The following is a 15,396-nucleotide window of genomic DNA, read 5'->3' on the forward strand; positions in this document are numbered from 1 at the left end:
TGCTGACATCACAAGGAGAGGTAGTCTAATGAGTGGAAACTTTTTCGTGGCCTGGTGTCTTAATTGCATTTCCAAACAGGGGAGGGGCAGAATTTGAACAGCTGTGCTAGAAGAATCAGACCATTCAGTGGGGCAGAAGGCACTCTTCTACATTAACTATTTTAATGAGTAAAATATGGACAATGTTAATGAAACCGCAGGCTATGATTTGGAATAACATGCATTAGCATGGATCAGTGATATATTCATAGATCAATTAAATATCTGAATGCAAAAACAGACAAATGCTGTCATTCACATGCATTGCAATTACTTTGCTTATTAAAGGTTTATAATGTCCCCACCCCAAGCTTATCCAATAATTTAGCAATGTCTGCCTTGTTAATAGAACTTAAATGATAATAGAACCTAAATGCTTTGATGAAGGGATTTAATTCAGCATCATCACCCTTTCCAGGTGCATACACTTGTGCCTTAAAACAACAACAAAAACATTAGTTGTATTTTGATAATGATTTTTGTTTGCACTGTGGTTTTGTTTTGCACTAAAAACTAAAATATAGAATTTTAAATGTAAATAAGCAGTTAAAGCACTACAATATACAATATAATACCAGTATAATCACTTAATTTAACTCACTAAGCTCAATTTAAATAAACATTCCTATTATTACTATTTAAGCCCTGCCTCAGGTGCATACAGGTGTATACAATCAGTCACTGCAGTCTAGAGAAACATTGGTCAGTAAAGATTAAGAAGAATTAATGTAAACATAAATCTTAAGTATTATATTTTGGAGTGCAGTCTGGGGAATGTGTTTGTAAATTCTTAAAATAAATAAATAAATAAAAATAAACCACACTTTCCCCTGTTCCATGCTCCATACACGTACCTCATGAGTATAATTATCCCTTAGTAATGATATGGGCTATGGAATGAAAAGATCCCCAGATGCAAATGTCTATAAGTCAATCAGGTAACAGAAGTCCCACATTACAGTTCTCACCCAGATCATGCTTCTTCAGCTGATCTATATTGCTCTTAAAGTCTTAAAATATTCAGTGTATAAAAAGCAGGTTATGGCAAGTGATTGCATGACATTGAAGGCAAAAATAGCAGGAGGGAAAAATCATACATCAAAAGCAGTAATCCAGCTGTTGGGTACATTTTGCATTTAAAATATTTGGTTGTGAATTTTCATGCTATTCTGCTCCATTTCCATAAGCAATGCTGGTTATAAACAAATGCAGTGATGTTGCTTCTTACTTCTCATGTAAATCTACGTGTAGGTACACTGAATGAGTTCAGAACAACAAAGCAAATTCACTGACACTCCATTAATATGAAAAAAGAAAAAAGAGAAGAGGTTTGTTGCTATACTACTAAATCAGAACATAATAAGCTCAAAATGGATACTCTATGTCTCTATGAAACATATTTAGCTCTAAATTCTTTGAGTATATATTATACTGTATGTTGGTAAAGAACAGTATTTGCTGGAGCTTTGTATGTATGTACAAATAATTGTCTTTAAGAGTGAAAGTTAGAGGTGATTAGTTAAATTAAAATAGCTTTTACATGTGTACTCAATGCCTTTGCATTGTCAGTGATGACTATGTAGTGCTAATGGGGCCAGATAAACACAAGCTGAACATGCAGCCAGGCCATTGTAAAAAATGAAACAGATGGCAGGACATAACAAATAGTAATCTTTGATTCTATTGTGTGAATACAATGAATGGAACATGATTGCTATATCTCAAAGGCAAACATTAAAGAGATGGTGGTGAGGCAGTGCTGTCTCCTGCCTTTTTCCCAGAAGACGCAGTGCAACCAGACAACGGCATGTAGCTCTACGTGACTACTGGCTAGTAGAGACTAATGAAGCCCCTGAGAAAGAAGCCTCAGTTCAGTATATTTACACTCCTGTTTGGAAGATGACGTTGAACTGTGGCCTTTCTGAACAGCACAGTAACACAAGCATCACAGTTATTTATTTATTCATAAGCTTTTAGACTATCATGTAAGCTCATTTATCCACACAACATTCACACCATTTGGCAGACACCCTTTTCCAGAGAGACTAACAGAAGTTCTTTGTAGTCTCCATCACAAACAAATTCTCATGCTAGGTTTTAAGAATGCTATCAAGATAAAACCTTGTTAAAGAAAGAAGCAGTGTTCTCCTACACTTGTATAAGGTGGATTGATCCATGGCAGTATATACAATACATGTTCAAGAGGTTAAACTACAACAGTCTACATCATTAGTGCTGACAGAGTTGTAATGGTGAGGTTTGCTTTAAATGTGAGAAAGAAATAGCTTAATAATTTATGGCATTTTACTACCCCAGTAGCATATCTGAAATACATTCACTGTATTAATAAATAAATATAATTAACAGGAAAATGCCGGGCTACTCCTTTGTGGTAAGGGTTTAGTTAATAGGAAGTTCACCATTATTTGCCCATCCATGAAGACAATAATAAACTTTCTATGCTGAAATTCCTAACAATAAGAAAAATGGCATGTCTAAACAGAGATTCATGCAGTCAGACAATAGACTCATAAGATTATTTGCTATATTGATATTTTTGAGCATTACAATTTAATATTGATGTTGACCACTCAGGTAAACAGTCCATGTTATTTGACTAACTAATAATTAATACTGAACAGATAGTACCAGCAACTACAGTACAGGCTGACCGACTGAAACTATATATTATTACATTATAAGTAGGAGATATGTCCAAAAATGATCCTATTCCTCCTGTGGCGATTATTAGTTTGTACATAAACAATCCAAGCAACAGTTAACAGATTAACAAAGATGAAATGTGAGCTCATTTGGAAAATTAACTATTGAATCCCCATGAGTCCTCAAATGGAATATTAAGCAGCCTTCATAGTAATCTATATTGTTGTTGTTTTTCAGGCTAGACAGTTCAGAAAGATATTATTTTGCCCTCTTGTGGCAATCCTGCTGAATAACAAGAGCCTTAGAATAAGAAGGCTAAAATAACATCCTTGGTCAAACTGTCAATCAAAGAAAATTGTATCCATGCATTCTAATGACATCTTGTTTATTTCTTTGTAATAAATGCAAAATTCATGCAAAATTCTCAGATGTGGTGGCTTTAGGATTTTCCACACAGTACAAGAGCCCACTTCTTCACAATGCACAGTTATTTGGACTTGTGTAAATAGGATCAGAGACCAAAATTAGTATGTGAGGGGACACAATTGCACCATGCAGCTCAGTGCCTAAGCAGATTATATAGGATTTACAGCCATGGTCATTTTGACATCAGCAGTCTCCGTTGTAGCAACAGATTATCCTGCATATACGACCACTGTGCGATTGAAAAATGAACAGAGAGTTTTTATTCTTTGTAGGAATCCTCAATATCTTACAGCACTAGGAATTACAACATCAAGGTTTGACCAAATTTTATACTTGTTTTATTTGCTCTTGTGATTAATCTGCTAAATGTGTTATGTCTGGGAAGAAATGTAAGCTTTAAAACATTGAATGTGTAATTGCAGGATGGTACAGTGGTGTTTGAAAGTTTGTGAACACTTTAGAATTCTATATATCTACATAAATATGACATAAACATCATCTGATTTTCAAGAAAGTCCTAAAAGTAGACAAAGAGAATCCAATTAAAGAAATGTTTAAATGTTTAAATGTTTAAATAAATAAATAAAAAATTATATATATATATATATATATATATATATATATATATATATATATATATATATATATATATATATATATATATATATATATATGTATGTATGTATGTGTGTGTGTGTGTGTATATACATACACACACACACACACACACATATATATATATATATATATATATATATATATATATATATATATATATATATATATATATGATACAAATGTAATAGTCTGCGAGGTCACAGAGGAACCCAGGGTAACTTCTAAGCAACTAAAGGCCTCTCTCACATGTTAACATGCTAAAGTTAATGTTCTTGAGTCCACCATCAGGACAATACTGAACAACAATGGTGTGCATGGCAGGGTTGCAAGAAGAAAGCCACTGCTCTCCAAAAAGAACACTGCTGCCCTTCTGCAGTTTGCTATCAATCATGTGGACAAGCCATTCTATTAGAAAATGTTTTGTGTATGGATGAGGCCAAAAGAGATTTTTTGGTTTAAATGAGAAGCATTATGTTTGGAGAAAGGAAAACAGCATAAGAACCTTATCCCATCTGTAAAACATGGTGGTGGTATCATGGTTTGGGCCTATTTTGTTGCATCTGGGCCAGCACAACTTGCCATCATTTATGGAACAATGAATTCTGAATTATACCAACGAATTCTGAAGGAAAATGTCAGGACATCTGCCCATTATCTGAAGAGAAAGTGTGGCATGCAGCAAGACAACAACCCTAAGCAAACAAGTCATTCTACCAAAGAATGATTAAAGAAGAATAAAGTTAATGGTTTGGAATGGCCATATCAAGGTCCTGACCTTAATCCTATACAAATGCTGTGGAAAGACCCGAAGCAAGCATGTGAGGAAACCCACCAACATCCCAGAGCTGAAGCTGCTCTGTACTGAGGAATGGGCTAAAATTCCTCTAAGCTGATGTGCAGGACTGATCAACAGTTACCAGAAACGTTAAGCTGCAGTAATTGCTGCACAAGAGGGTCACACCAGATACTGAACGCAAAGCGTTTTTTTTTTTTTTTTTTTTTTTTTTGCCACCTACAGATATGCATTATTGAATCATTTCTTCAATAAATAAATGTCCAAGTATAATATTTTTGTCTCATTTGTTTAATTGGGTTCTCATTGTTGACTTTTAGCACTTGTGTAAAAATCTGAGGATGTTTTAGGTCATATTTATACAGAAATATAGAAACTTCAAAAGGGTTCACAAACTTTCAAGCACCACTGTATGTGGAGAATTCATATATTGCGTTCATAACACTAAAATGTTCCCTTGTGGTGAAAATTCACCAGATCAGCTCTGTATGACATTGATTTTGCAGATAACTGCCAACTATGTACCAATAAAAATACCTCAATATGGTGACATATGTCCTGTGGTCGGCAGTTGTCTGGACTCTGAAAGGCCTGTTGTGTTGTTGGAGATTTTTCTGGGTGAGCATGGCTTATTTTGTTTGATTAATTCAGAGTTTACTGTAATACTTCAATTGGTCCATAATATATTTATTGCTGTTTATTTCTACTAAAATATCTTAAAATAAAATAAATCTTTCTCACAGAATATACTATGTTGGTTGTATTATAGGTAAACCCATATTGTGCCATAAAATCTTCACCAAGGATACCACATGAATCTGAAAGTGAATGCTGTACCCATGAGAAACATTTTCCAGGTTTTTTTTTTTTATTATTAAAAAAAACAACAACAACAACATAATATATAACATAATTTATTAGTATGAGTTTTTGGTTCTTATTTCAGGTTCGTTTTCCATTACCAGTAGCAACCAAATATGTAATGCACTCTTACTGTCACAGAAAGGTGTTACATGGTTTGCTATCTGTGACACTTTATAATTTGCAAATATATACTATGCTTCTGACTGACCATCAGGCGGTTACGTTGCAAATACTTCTCGCATGGAAATCACATTGCACTAACCTTCTTACAAATTTCTGGAAAAAAATTACAGTAGAATCTGAGAGACAACACACCTGGGAGAAGTCACGCCACCATGAGTACAGCTGTACCTTACACAAGAGGCTATTGAAAGCTGAGGGGGAGATTCAGGATCTGAAAGCTCAGATTGCCTATCAAAGGACAGCATGGGAAATGCGGTTCATGGAGCTGCAGAAGAGACAGCATGATCTAAGAGCTCAAGTATGTGCACATTCATATTGTAATTACTACATGCATTTGTTAAATTAGGCTTGCAATAAACTCACTTTGGAAATTATATTTATGCAAATATATACTTTTTAGTTGTACTCCGAGATTGTCACTAGGTCAGGTGCCTTGTACAAAGCAGGTGATTCAACAGAAATGAATGAGAACTTCAGAGAGTCTGACTTGGAGAATGAACACAAGGAGGAAAAGAAACGTAGCTGGTCCAGTAAGTTATTCAACTGACAACAATTTTTCTTTTTCCTCAGAGTAGTTCATTTTCCTCAGCTAGATTTGGCAGTAATATTAGTAGGAAGCACTTGATTACTTTTGCTTTCTGGATTCTATAAGGTGGCTTGAACAAAATTCATCAACTGGATATGAAAATACTGCATGATGTGGCTCACTCAAACAGTCTGACATGCAGTCAGGGCTCCTTTTGTGCTAATACTGACTCTAGATCAACATCTGCCATGTCTATCAGCACAAGGTACAAGCAAGCTCTCTTAATCTCAATTCTCATTATATACTTACAGGATTTGAAAATGAAAACTGATTGTGAACTGTATTTTTGTTACTTAAAGAAGTGTGCAGTCACAGAATACATGTTTATGTACATTGGAGTTCAGTCTCAGTACACTGATTATTTATTTATTTATTTATTTATTGCCCTTTTTTCGCATTTATTTTTCATTATTCAGTCTGGGCTCATGGAGAAGTGGCACTCGTCCTCAAAGAGTCTTTGTGCCCCATTCCCCAATGGACCTGCAGATTGGCCACAGGGTTAGAGTTTTGCTTCCTACAGGCCGAATTAGCACTGGAACCCTGCGCTATCTGGGCCAACCACATGGCTCATCTGACTTTTATTTGGGTGTGGAGCTGGAGCTGGCTGAGAATGCAAACCAAGCAGGCACCTGTGAGGGGCAGTGCTACTTTGACTGGTAATCAGCCTTGCTTAAAAAATGTATATCTTATATAAAGAAATGATCAGAGAATGATCAAAAATATTATATAAGTAATTATTATAAAAATATTTATAAGTATTTATTATTTGTAACATGACTTTTTCTCTCTCACTCTATCTTTCTTTCTCTCTCTCTCTCTCTCTCTCTCTCTCTCTCTCTCTCTCTCTCTCTAGCAAGCCTGGACATGGTGCATTTGTGGCATTCAGCAAGCTACTACTGGCCTGGGAGTAGACATATCAATTAGTTCTTTTTCACTCCTTCTAACTGCCAGGACCCCTGAGAGGCACCTTCTTGTGAGCATACACGTACATGCTCAGACTTTTCAACAAAGTCACAAAGTAAAGTATGATGCAGTATTTGTAATAAATACTGCTGTCCTACAGCCATTTCCCCTAATATTGTTTTTGGTTGACTGTGTTATTTAATGAGCCATGCTGCAAGACTTGCACTTGTTTTGCCAGTGTTTAAACCCAGTGCAGAGTCTGACTCAAATGCCATACCCTAACAACTTGCCAATGCTCCCATGTTCACAATGAGTATTAAGCATAGTGAGAAGCTGTGAAAGCAGACTGAGTTGCTTTCTATGCATATAAACAACCAGGTGGCAGATGTGGCTCAGCTTAAACTGTTCTGGAAATGAAACCACGCAATGCAGAATCTCATGTCCCTCAAAGAAGCCCTCCATAAAGCACAATGACTGGAACTCCTCCCATCTGAAGAGTGAGAGGCTGTTATGTCTACAGCAACATTTGGAAGGTTTTCCAGGCGACCCAGGATCATGTTAAAGTCTGGCCTCAGTAGTGCCTGCAAACAAGTTTGGATCAGCTTCTGGCACCTAGCACGCACCACTGGTAATGTGCATCTTAGCTATATGACAGACCATGAACAGGTAAAATGGGGTCAGACACCTAAAGTTACCTACACTGCATTGCTGGTGGTCTCACAAGGCAAAGCTCTACACCTATACGTGTTTCCCCAAGCACTAAATGCAGACACTCTGATGACATGCTAGTGAGAGGTTACAATATTGCATTGTGTGCATGCACCAGCAATAATATTAGCTATTCTATTGTTAGCATTAGAATCTGCAGATATTAGTCCCTAGGCAAGGACAGCTCCAATTGAAATCTTGCTCCTGGCAGTAGTACACTTAGGCCAGTACATAGAGTCCACCAGCCTGGTTAAAGCACAAATATTATTAGCACAGACTGTCTTGCTGGACACATGTAAAAGTATCCTGTAAAATCCTTGTAAAAATCCTTTAAAAAGCCTTGTGTGCCAGAAATAGTCTTTGGACTTGCTGCAAAAAAGGCCCTGGAAAGAAGAATGGAAGGTTTAGAATCATGAAACTAGCATGGCAAAATTGACAAACCATGAAGTGCCTTTATGTCACATCAACCCAGTCCTGCATTCCAAGAGTCACTAAGGTCATTTTGAATTGTGTGACTCTTACACAGTGGGAGTCATGCCCTCAAGCATCCAACAAGTGCCTGGATGCCTCCCAGTCACCCCATGGGACAGGCCTTAATCAGGGGGGTCCTCTTGGAGGTCATGAACATGATACCAACATGACTGTAACTCTGACACAATAAGGTTCTTTCATCTTGAACAGAGGTGTGATTGAAAAGATTGACCTTACTATTCAAAACAAAGGTTCATCAACACACGTTCTAACTAAGAAAACCAGAAAATTCTAGATGAGAGAGGGCTGAATTTGTTCTTAAAAGCCACCCCTTCTATATGTTACAGTTGTTAGATATAATGCAAGCTATGCAACCACTGTCAGTGGATCTGCATGGAGCCTATTTCCATGTTCCCATTGTCCCCAGGTCACAGATGCTTTTTGCCTTCCATAGGCAGGCATTACAATTCAAAGTTCTACCTTTCTACAGCTCTCTTGTACCACAGTTGTTTTGAGATGTATGCAGATGACCCTGCTTTCTCTGATTGCCAGAGGCATCAGGTACTTGGAGGACTGGCTTCTATGTGGCCAGTTAGGACAAGTCCAATCTCCTGGTGCAACAGCAAAACAGGCCATACAAAACTTTGGTGTGAAGCTACATTAATTGAGAATGGTGACCATTCTGTCACCCCAATTATTGCACTCACCAGATTCAGCCAGGCCACTATGTGCATATTGGTACCTGCTGAGAATGCTGATGGAAGCCACAGTGATAGTTACCTTGGTCATGCTGAAACTAAAATATTTTAAGAAGTGTGTTATCAGTCTGCAGCTGGACCCCATATACCATATACCCATATATAGACACATGTCCATCTCACCAAGAGGGGTACAGGCTCTAGCTTGCTAGTGATGCAAGGCCTTCCTAACAAAAGGGGTCCACTTGGGAGTGGTGCCCTATTGCAGAGAGATTTGAAAAACAAATGAGCACAGATTCCTCTCACTGGCTGGCACAGTGTGGTGTAACTGGTGTATAGACGGCATGTGACATCAGAACACAACAACCAGTTAGAATTGAGGGCCATCCATCTGTGACAACTGTGACAGAGAGATAAGTCAATCATCATGGTGCTACAAGGTCTGATGGCTCTCTTAACCTTGCATTGAAGCTTCTCATGTGGGGCCAGCCACAGCTAGCAATACTGAGAGCAACTCAACTACTGGAACTGTACTTCTGTGCATTCCATTCTCTGCACCACTATATGCTCAGGAGACTATATGCCCAGGGAAGTGGCACATGAACTTAGAATTGTTGTCTCATGGAGAAAAAGTTTGGCAAGGTACAAGTACACTTTTTCACCAATGCTAAGTCAAATCATAGCTGATTGTGGTTATTCCTAGCAGAGCGACAGGATGCACTGGCTCATGACTGGCCCAGCCATCTACACCGTATAGCAAAAAGTTTGTGGACACCTGACAATTACACCCATATATTGGCCTTCCCCAAACTGTTCCCACAAAGTTTAAAACATTTAACTGTCTATAATGTCTTTATATGTTGCAGCATAAAGATCTTTCACTGCAGCTAAGGGGCTTAGCTCAAATGTTCTCCAGCATGACAAGGACCATGTGCAGAAAGTGAGGTCCATAAAGACATGCTCTGATGTCACATGCCCACATGCCCTTGCTAGGGGTTGCAATGGCCTGGCAGCTTCCTGCTTGATCAGATCTACAATCCCAAATGGAAGAAATGATTTGGCAACCCCAGGCAGGTCTCCTGCACCTTGTCTCCTCAGGACAAATTGTGGACTGAGTATTGTGACCTAGCAGTTCTGGAAACACCTGGACGTAAGAGCCTCTAGTTCACAGGCTTGGATGCTCTTAGTTGGAAGCTGTTCCAAGAGTAGTCCACACCTTATGAACTGTAGCAATTGCATCAAACATAACTTTGTTGGAAAAAGGCTCTGCATGTGTGCACAAGAAGGTATCCAAGTGAATCTCACCACTGCTGGCAGGTGTCCAGGCTTCACAAAACCAGAGTTACATATGTAACTCGCAATGTCATGTATCATATAGCTGTATTTATTAAACATATACAGTTGTGCCCAAATGTTTTCATACCCCTTGCAGAATCTGCTAAATCTTAATAATGTTAACAAAAGAAGAGGGAACATAAAAATCCCATGTTGTTTTTTTATTTACTACTGTCCTGAATAAGCTATTTCACAAAACAGATGTTTACATATAGTGCACAAGACAAGATAATGCTGAATTTATAAAAATTACCCTGTTCAAAAGTTTACATACCCTTGATTACATACATTCCTGTGTGTCGTTGCCTGCATGATCCATGACAGTTTTTCTGTTTTGCGATAAGCCATCTTTTCACACTGAGGACAACTGAGGGACTCGTACACAACATAAAGTGTAAACATTCACTGATGCTCAAGAAGGCAACACGATACATTAAGAGGCCAGGGGGATGATTGGTGTATATATTTATATCTATATCTATCTATCTATCTATCTATCTATCTATCTATCTATCTATCTATCTATCTATCTATCTATCTATCTATATATATATTATATATATAGATATATATAAAGCATATCTCCATAGCAGTCTTGGTTAGGAGCTTGAAAATATTAATTAACTAAGTCTTTTCTCCAACACACCCAAAAACTATGCATAAAAATATTTTCATAAAAATGTAATACATATTTTCAGGGTTTTACCTTGTTTAAAAAAGTGTTGCAGATGAGAAAGTTGAGAAGTTAAAAAACCTAACTATTTGATCAATTAGGCAAATTTGTGCCATTGTTCTTTATTAAGCATGTCTCACAATATGATATGATTCCATTCTAATGATGTATGCTTCTTTTAAAGTTTTCTAAAATGTATTTGCTTGATGTAAAGACACTTACATCATCTACATTGTGACTTAACTGAGAACCCCTTAGAAGGAAAAAGAAAGCAAACCAAAAAGCACATTCCTGACAGGTAATTAAACTGCCCATTATAAACAGCTTCAGCTGCTAGAACCTGCTAGAAAGTCACTTGTGCCACATTAATTTATGGTGCCCAGAAGAATCTTATCATAGAGGAGACTTTTCATGTTAGACATCGCCCTGAGAATCTAGCAATGTGAACAGAGCTAAACTGATATTTTTATAAAGCACTTGGATCTGTTTAAGCTGTAAGATACTATATATATATACACGTTTTTATGTATCCATATATGCATGTATAAGATTTTTAATGTTGCCTATTAGTGGTGGGGACAAAATTAGGCATATAAAAAGTAGTGGGGACATGTCCCTAGTGTAAGTTAAGCCTATGGATCTTTTATATAAACAGAGATGAAAAATGTTTTTGTTCATTTGGTCTGGTTTAAACACCATATAAATACATTTTTGTCATAATTCATCTGTGTATTTGTATCATTCAACATGCAGAACAGGCCTTGGGAAAAATAGCATGTTTCAGTGAGAAACAGTGAGGTAAACAAACCATGATAGGGTGATTTACATAGAGCTGCTTTTATGTTATCTCTGACCATACATTTTCACTAGAAATGGACAATTAAAAACTATGTAAACTTCCCCCTTGAAAAGCTGCATTTTTTTCCCAGTGAATTTTCCTCTAAATGAGCAGGTAATTTCTACAAATAAATAAATAAAACAAAATAAAGGAATCATAGGTATGCAAATAAATAGGATATGCACATAAAATGCATAGCTCTGAGTTTGACTGCACAAACCTACTTTCAGAAGAGGTAGGGGCATCTTTTGACATAAAGACTTAACAGGCTGAAAAACAGGTATATGATGTATTCTCTATTGAATGCTATGTTGAGTAATATTTCATTTTATTGCCAGCTAATCTAAACATTCGACTGACTTATTATTTAAAAAGTATGCATTAAGCAGCAGGATATAAACACTCTGGTGTTTTAAATTAATCAAGACAGAAAACTGTGAAAAACAAATTCTATGACAACCAACTGCATGACAGAACTTTTCACTGTTGACATTAATATGTCTAACAAAGCTGACATATTAGACACCTACTGCTGGGTCCACTCCTCCATGAAGAACATTTTATGTTTCTTTATATAGGCTCCTTAATATAGGTTTTCAGTAGAGTTCAAATTGAGAGACTTAAATGATCATTGCAGAACACTGATTTTGTGGTTCTTTAACAATTTCTGTGTTGATCTGGAAGTATGTTTGGCTCATAATCTTTTTGAAAGCTATTTATTTCCATGTCTGAACCTCCTTGCAGAGGCACCCAGGTTTTGGGTTTTCTTTGGGGTGAAATTTCCTGGTACAAACATAATTTATGATGGCATCAATCTTCACAAGAGCCTCTGAACCAGCAGCCATAAAACAGGCCCACTGATCTTCCACATCTTACAGGGGGTATCAACTCGTTTTCCTTATATGTTTTGATTTTGCTTTTATCTGACCACAATATATAATGTGAATTGCAGACCTAATGATGCTTGGCAAAGTTCAGTTGCTGCATTTTGTGAGGTGCTTTCAAGAATTCTAAATCTCCCATCTTTGGACTCTTTTTCCCTCCTCACTATGTGAAGGATAATGTGTCCATGGATCTAATTCTGGGCAGATTTCCAACTGGCTCAGACATGCAAACCCTTTTGTTATGGCCTAATTGTACTTAATGGCATTGTAAGTGCATAGAAATTAGTGTTGTGGTACTTGAGAATGGTCTCAGTCTTGAAATAAACTTTTTAGTTGGTCTTGTCTTGGTCTACAAAGATTCAATATATTTTTCAGACATCACCCAACCTTAACATCATTTTCATGAACATGCACTTTGTAATGTTCCTATTACAGAACAAAATGTAAATGTCTATCTCTGCATATGGAGTTATATAGCACGTATACATTTGTGTCAAAGTGACTATATTGCAAAATATTTCATCTTCTTATGTTCAAAATAGGTTACTTTAGTTAATTAAAGAGAAATTTCATGTCCGGTTAGGAAAATACTACAACCAGCAAATTAACACATCTGAGCCTCAGGTCTTAGTCTTAACATGGACTTGGTCATGTGTGGTGTTGGTCTCATCTTGGTCTTTCCCCCGTCATACTCAGTCTTGACTCCATTTGCTATGGACTTTGTCTTGAACTCAATAGTAGTAGATATGTTTTATATCCATTATCTGATTTGTACAGGCTAACAACTGTCTGTCAATTTTATGTTGAATGTTCACCCATTGTAATCCACGAGAAAGAGATTTTACATATGTGCTCCCTCACAGGATATCTGCACTTCAAATGTAATACTTTTTAATACCATATTCAAGACATTTCCAAAAAATTTTAAGACCTGAACATCACTTTAATCATGCTACATGATACATCAGCTATAATGGATTGTGTTCATGCATACATTAATTTCTGGGTTTAAGTAAACTATAGCAGGGTAAACTTCTATAGAGGTAGATGGGAGACCACAGCAAATATCCTTTTTGCATTACCATTTGCTCAGACAGTGAAAGAAAAAAAAAAAATCCAGTATTTCCTTTCCATGACTTTTGAAGAGATGAAAAAAATATAGAGAGATGGCTTACAGCAGTTAGAAAAGAAAAAGATGTCACATTTTCCATAACTCCCTCAGCAGCTGTATTAGAAACCCCCTTGCAGCAGTGCTTACTAGTTTTGTTGTAATTTAATTCCAGGGTAATGTAAAATGTAGTATTATAAATGTACATACAGTACAATTTTGTAAAGAAGAAAATATAAAGAAAAACCTTTGCTATTTTGTAATATTACTGCACTAAATAATAATAACAATATATATATATATATATATATATATATATATATATATATATATATATATATATATATATATATATTAATCTGGTGTGTGTTATGTCTAAATGCAGGTTAAGCGACAGAAACTCAGAGCACAGACAGAGATGGAGTTGGTGTGGAGCGGCATTTACTGTGAACAGAGCCGCTCTAACACACTGATGAGCCGCACACACACACCGAGTGCAACACAGTTGCCTATTAAGGCCTTATTTTACATTAAGCAATTTAAGACATTTTAAAACTTTTCAAGCACCCGCAGACACCCTGTCTCATATTTATTTATACAGAATTCCTGGGGACTGAAAGCAAAAAAACAAAAAAACAACAAAAAAAGTGCCAATAAAGGGTGTCTAATGTTGGTACATGCATATACAGTATCTCACAAAAGTGAGTACACCCCTCACATTTTTATAAATATTTGATTATACCTTTTAATGTGACAACACTGAAGAAATGACGCTTTGCTACAATGTAAAGTAGTGAGTGTACAGCTTGAGTAACAGTGTAAATTTGCTGTCCCCACAAAATAACTCAACACACAGCCATTAATGTCTAAACCGCTGGCAACAAAAGTGAGTACACCCCTAAGTGAAAATGTCCAAATTGGGCCCGATTAGACATTTTCCCTTCCCAGTGTCATGTGACTTGTTAGTGTTACAAGGTCTCAGGTGTGAATGGGGAGCAGGTGTGTTAAATTTGGTGTCATCGCCCTCACACTCTCTCATACTGGTCACTGGAAGTTCAACATGGCACCTCATGGCAAAGAACTCCCTGAGGATCTGAAAAAAAGAATTGTTGCTCTACATACAGATGGCCTAGTCTATAAGAAGATTGCCAAGACCATGACACTGAGCTGCAGCACAGTGGTCAAGACCATACAGTGGTTTAACAGGACAGGTTCCACTCAGAACAGGCCTTGCCATGGTTGATCAAATAAACAAGCATAAAATATTTATTTGTAAATATCTTACACAATAAAGAGTACTAATTAAAAGTAGACTAACATAAAAATTATTCATATTAGGAAAAATAAGGCTAATAGCATTCTAATGTCAAACTGATATTAAATGCAACCCATAGTAATTAAACATTATTTCATTCTCATTGTATTTATATTTAATGAATTTATTATAATATCTTATTTTTATATTTAATGATTTATATATAACTAAGCACTTTTTTTTCTCTCTTTACATTTTATTTGCTTATTTTTGTTTGGTTCCCATTGGCACCCTGTCCAGGGTGTACCCTGCCTTGTGCCCGATGATTCCTGGGATAGGCTCCAGGTTCC

At 36.6% G+C, this 15,396-nt stretch overlaps 1 protein-coding gene across 1 annotated transcript; it reads left to right on the forward strand.

Annotated features, from left to right (window-relative positions):
* The first annotated feature begins 6,245 nt into the window (after nucleotides 1-6,245).
* Nucleotides 6,246-6,833, forward strand: LOC108280105 (uncharacterized). The gene is made up of 2 exons (XM_047157192.2): nucleotides 6,246-6,378; nucleotides 6,590-6,833. The coding sequence occupies exons 1-2, from the start codon at nucleotides 6,269-6,271 to the stop codon at nucleotides 6,831-6,833; spliced, it is 354 nt and encodes a 117-aa protein (XP_047013148.2). The 5' UTR covers nucleotides 6,246-6,268.
* The last annotated feature ends 8,563 nt before the right edge of the window (nucleotides 6,834-15,396 follow it).

The sequence above is a fragment of the Ictalurus punctatus genome, chromosome 1 (assembly GCF_001660625.3).
Source record: "Ictalurus punctatus breed USDA103 chromosome 1, Coco_2.0, whole genome shotgun sequence".
Lineage (NCBI taxonomy): Eukaryota > Metazoa > Chordata > Actinopteri > Siluriformes > Ictaluridae > Ictalurus > Ictalurus punctatus.

Bases quoted from the DNA above. Each gene is read 5' to 3' on its own strand.
- LOC108280105 (XM_047157192.2), top strand. From the start codon at position 6,269: ATGAAAATACTGCATGATGTGGCTCACTCAAACAGTCTGACATGCAGT. The intron at 6,379-6,589 runs GTACAAGCAAGC...TTCATTATTCAG, and splicing joins GCCATGTCTATCAGCACAAG to TCTGGGCTCATGGAGAAGTG.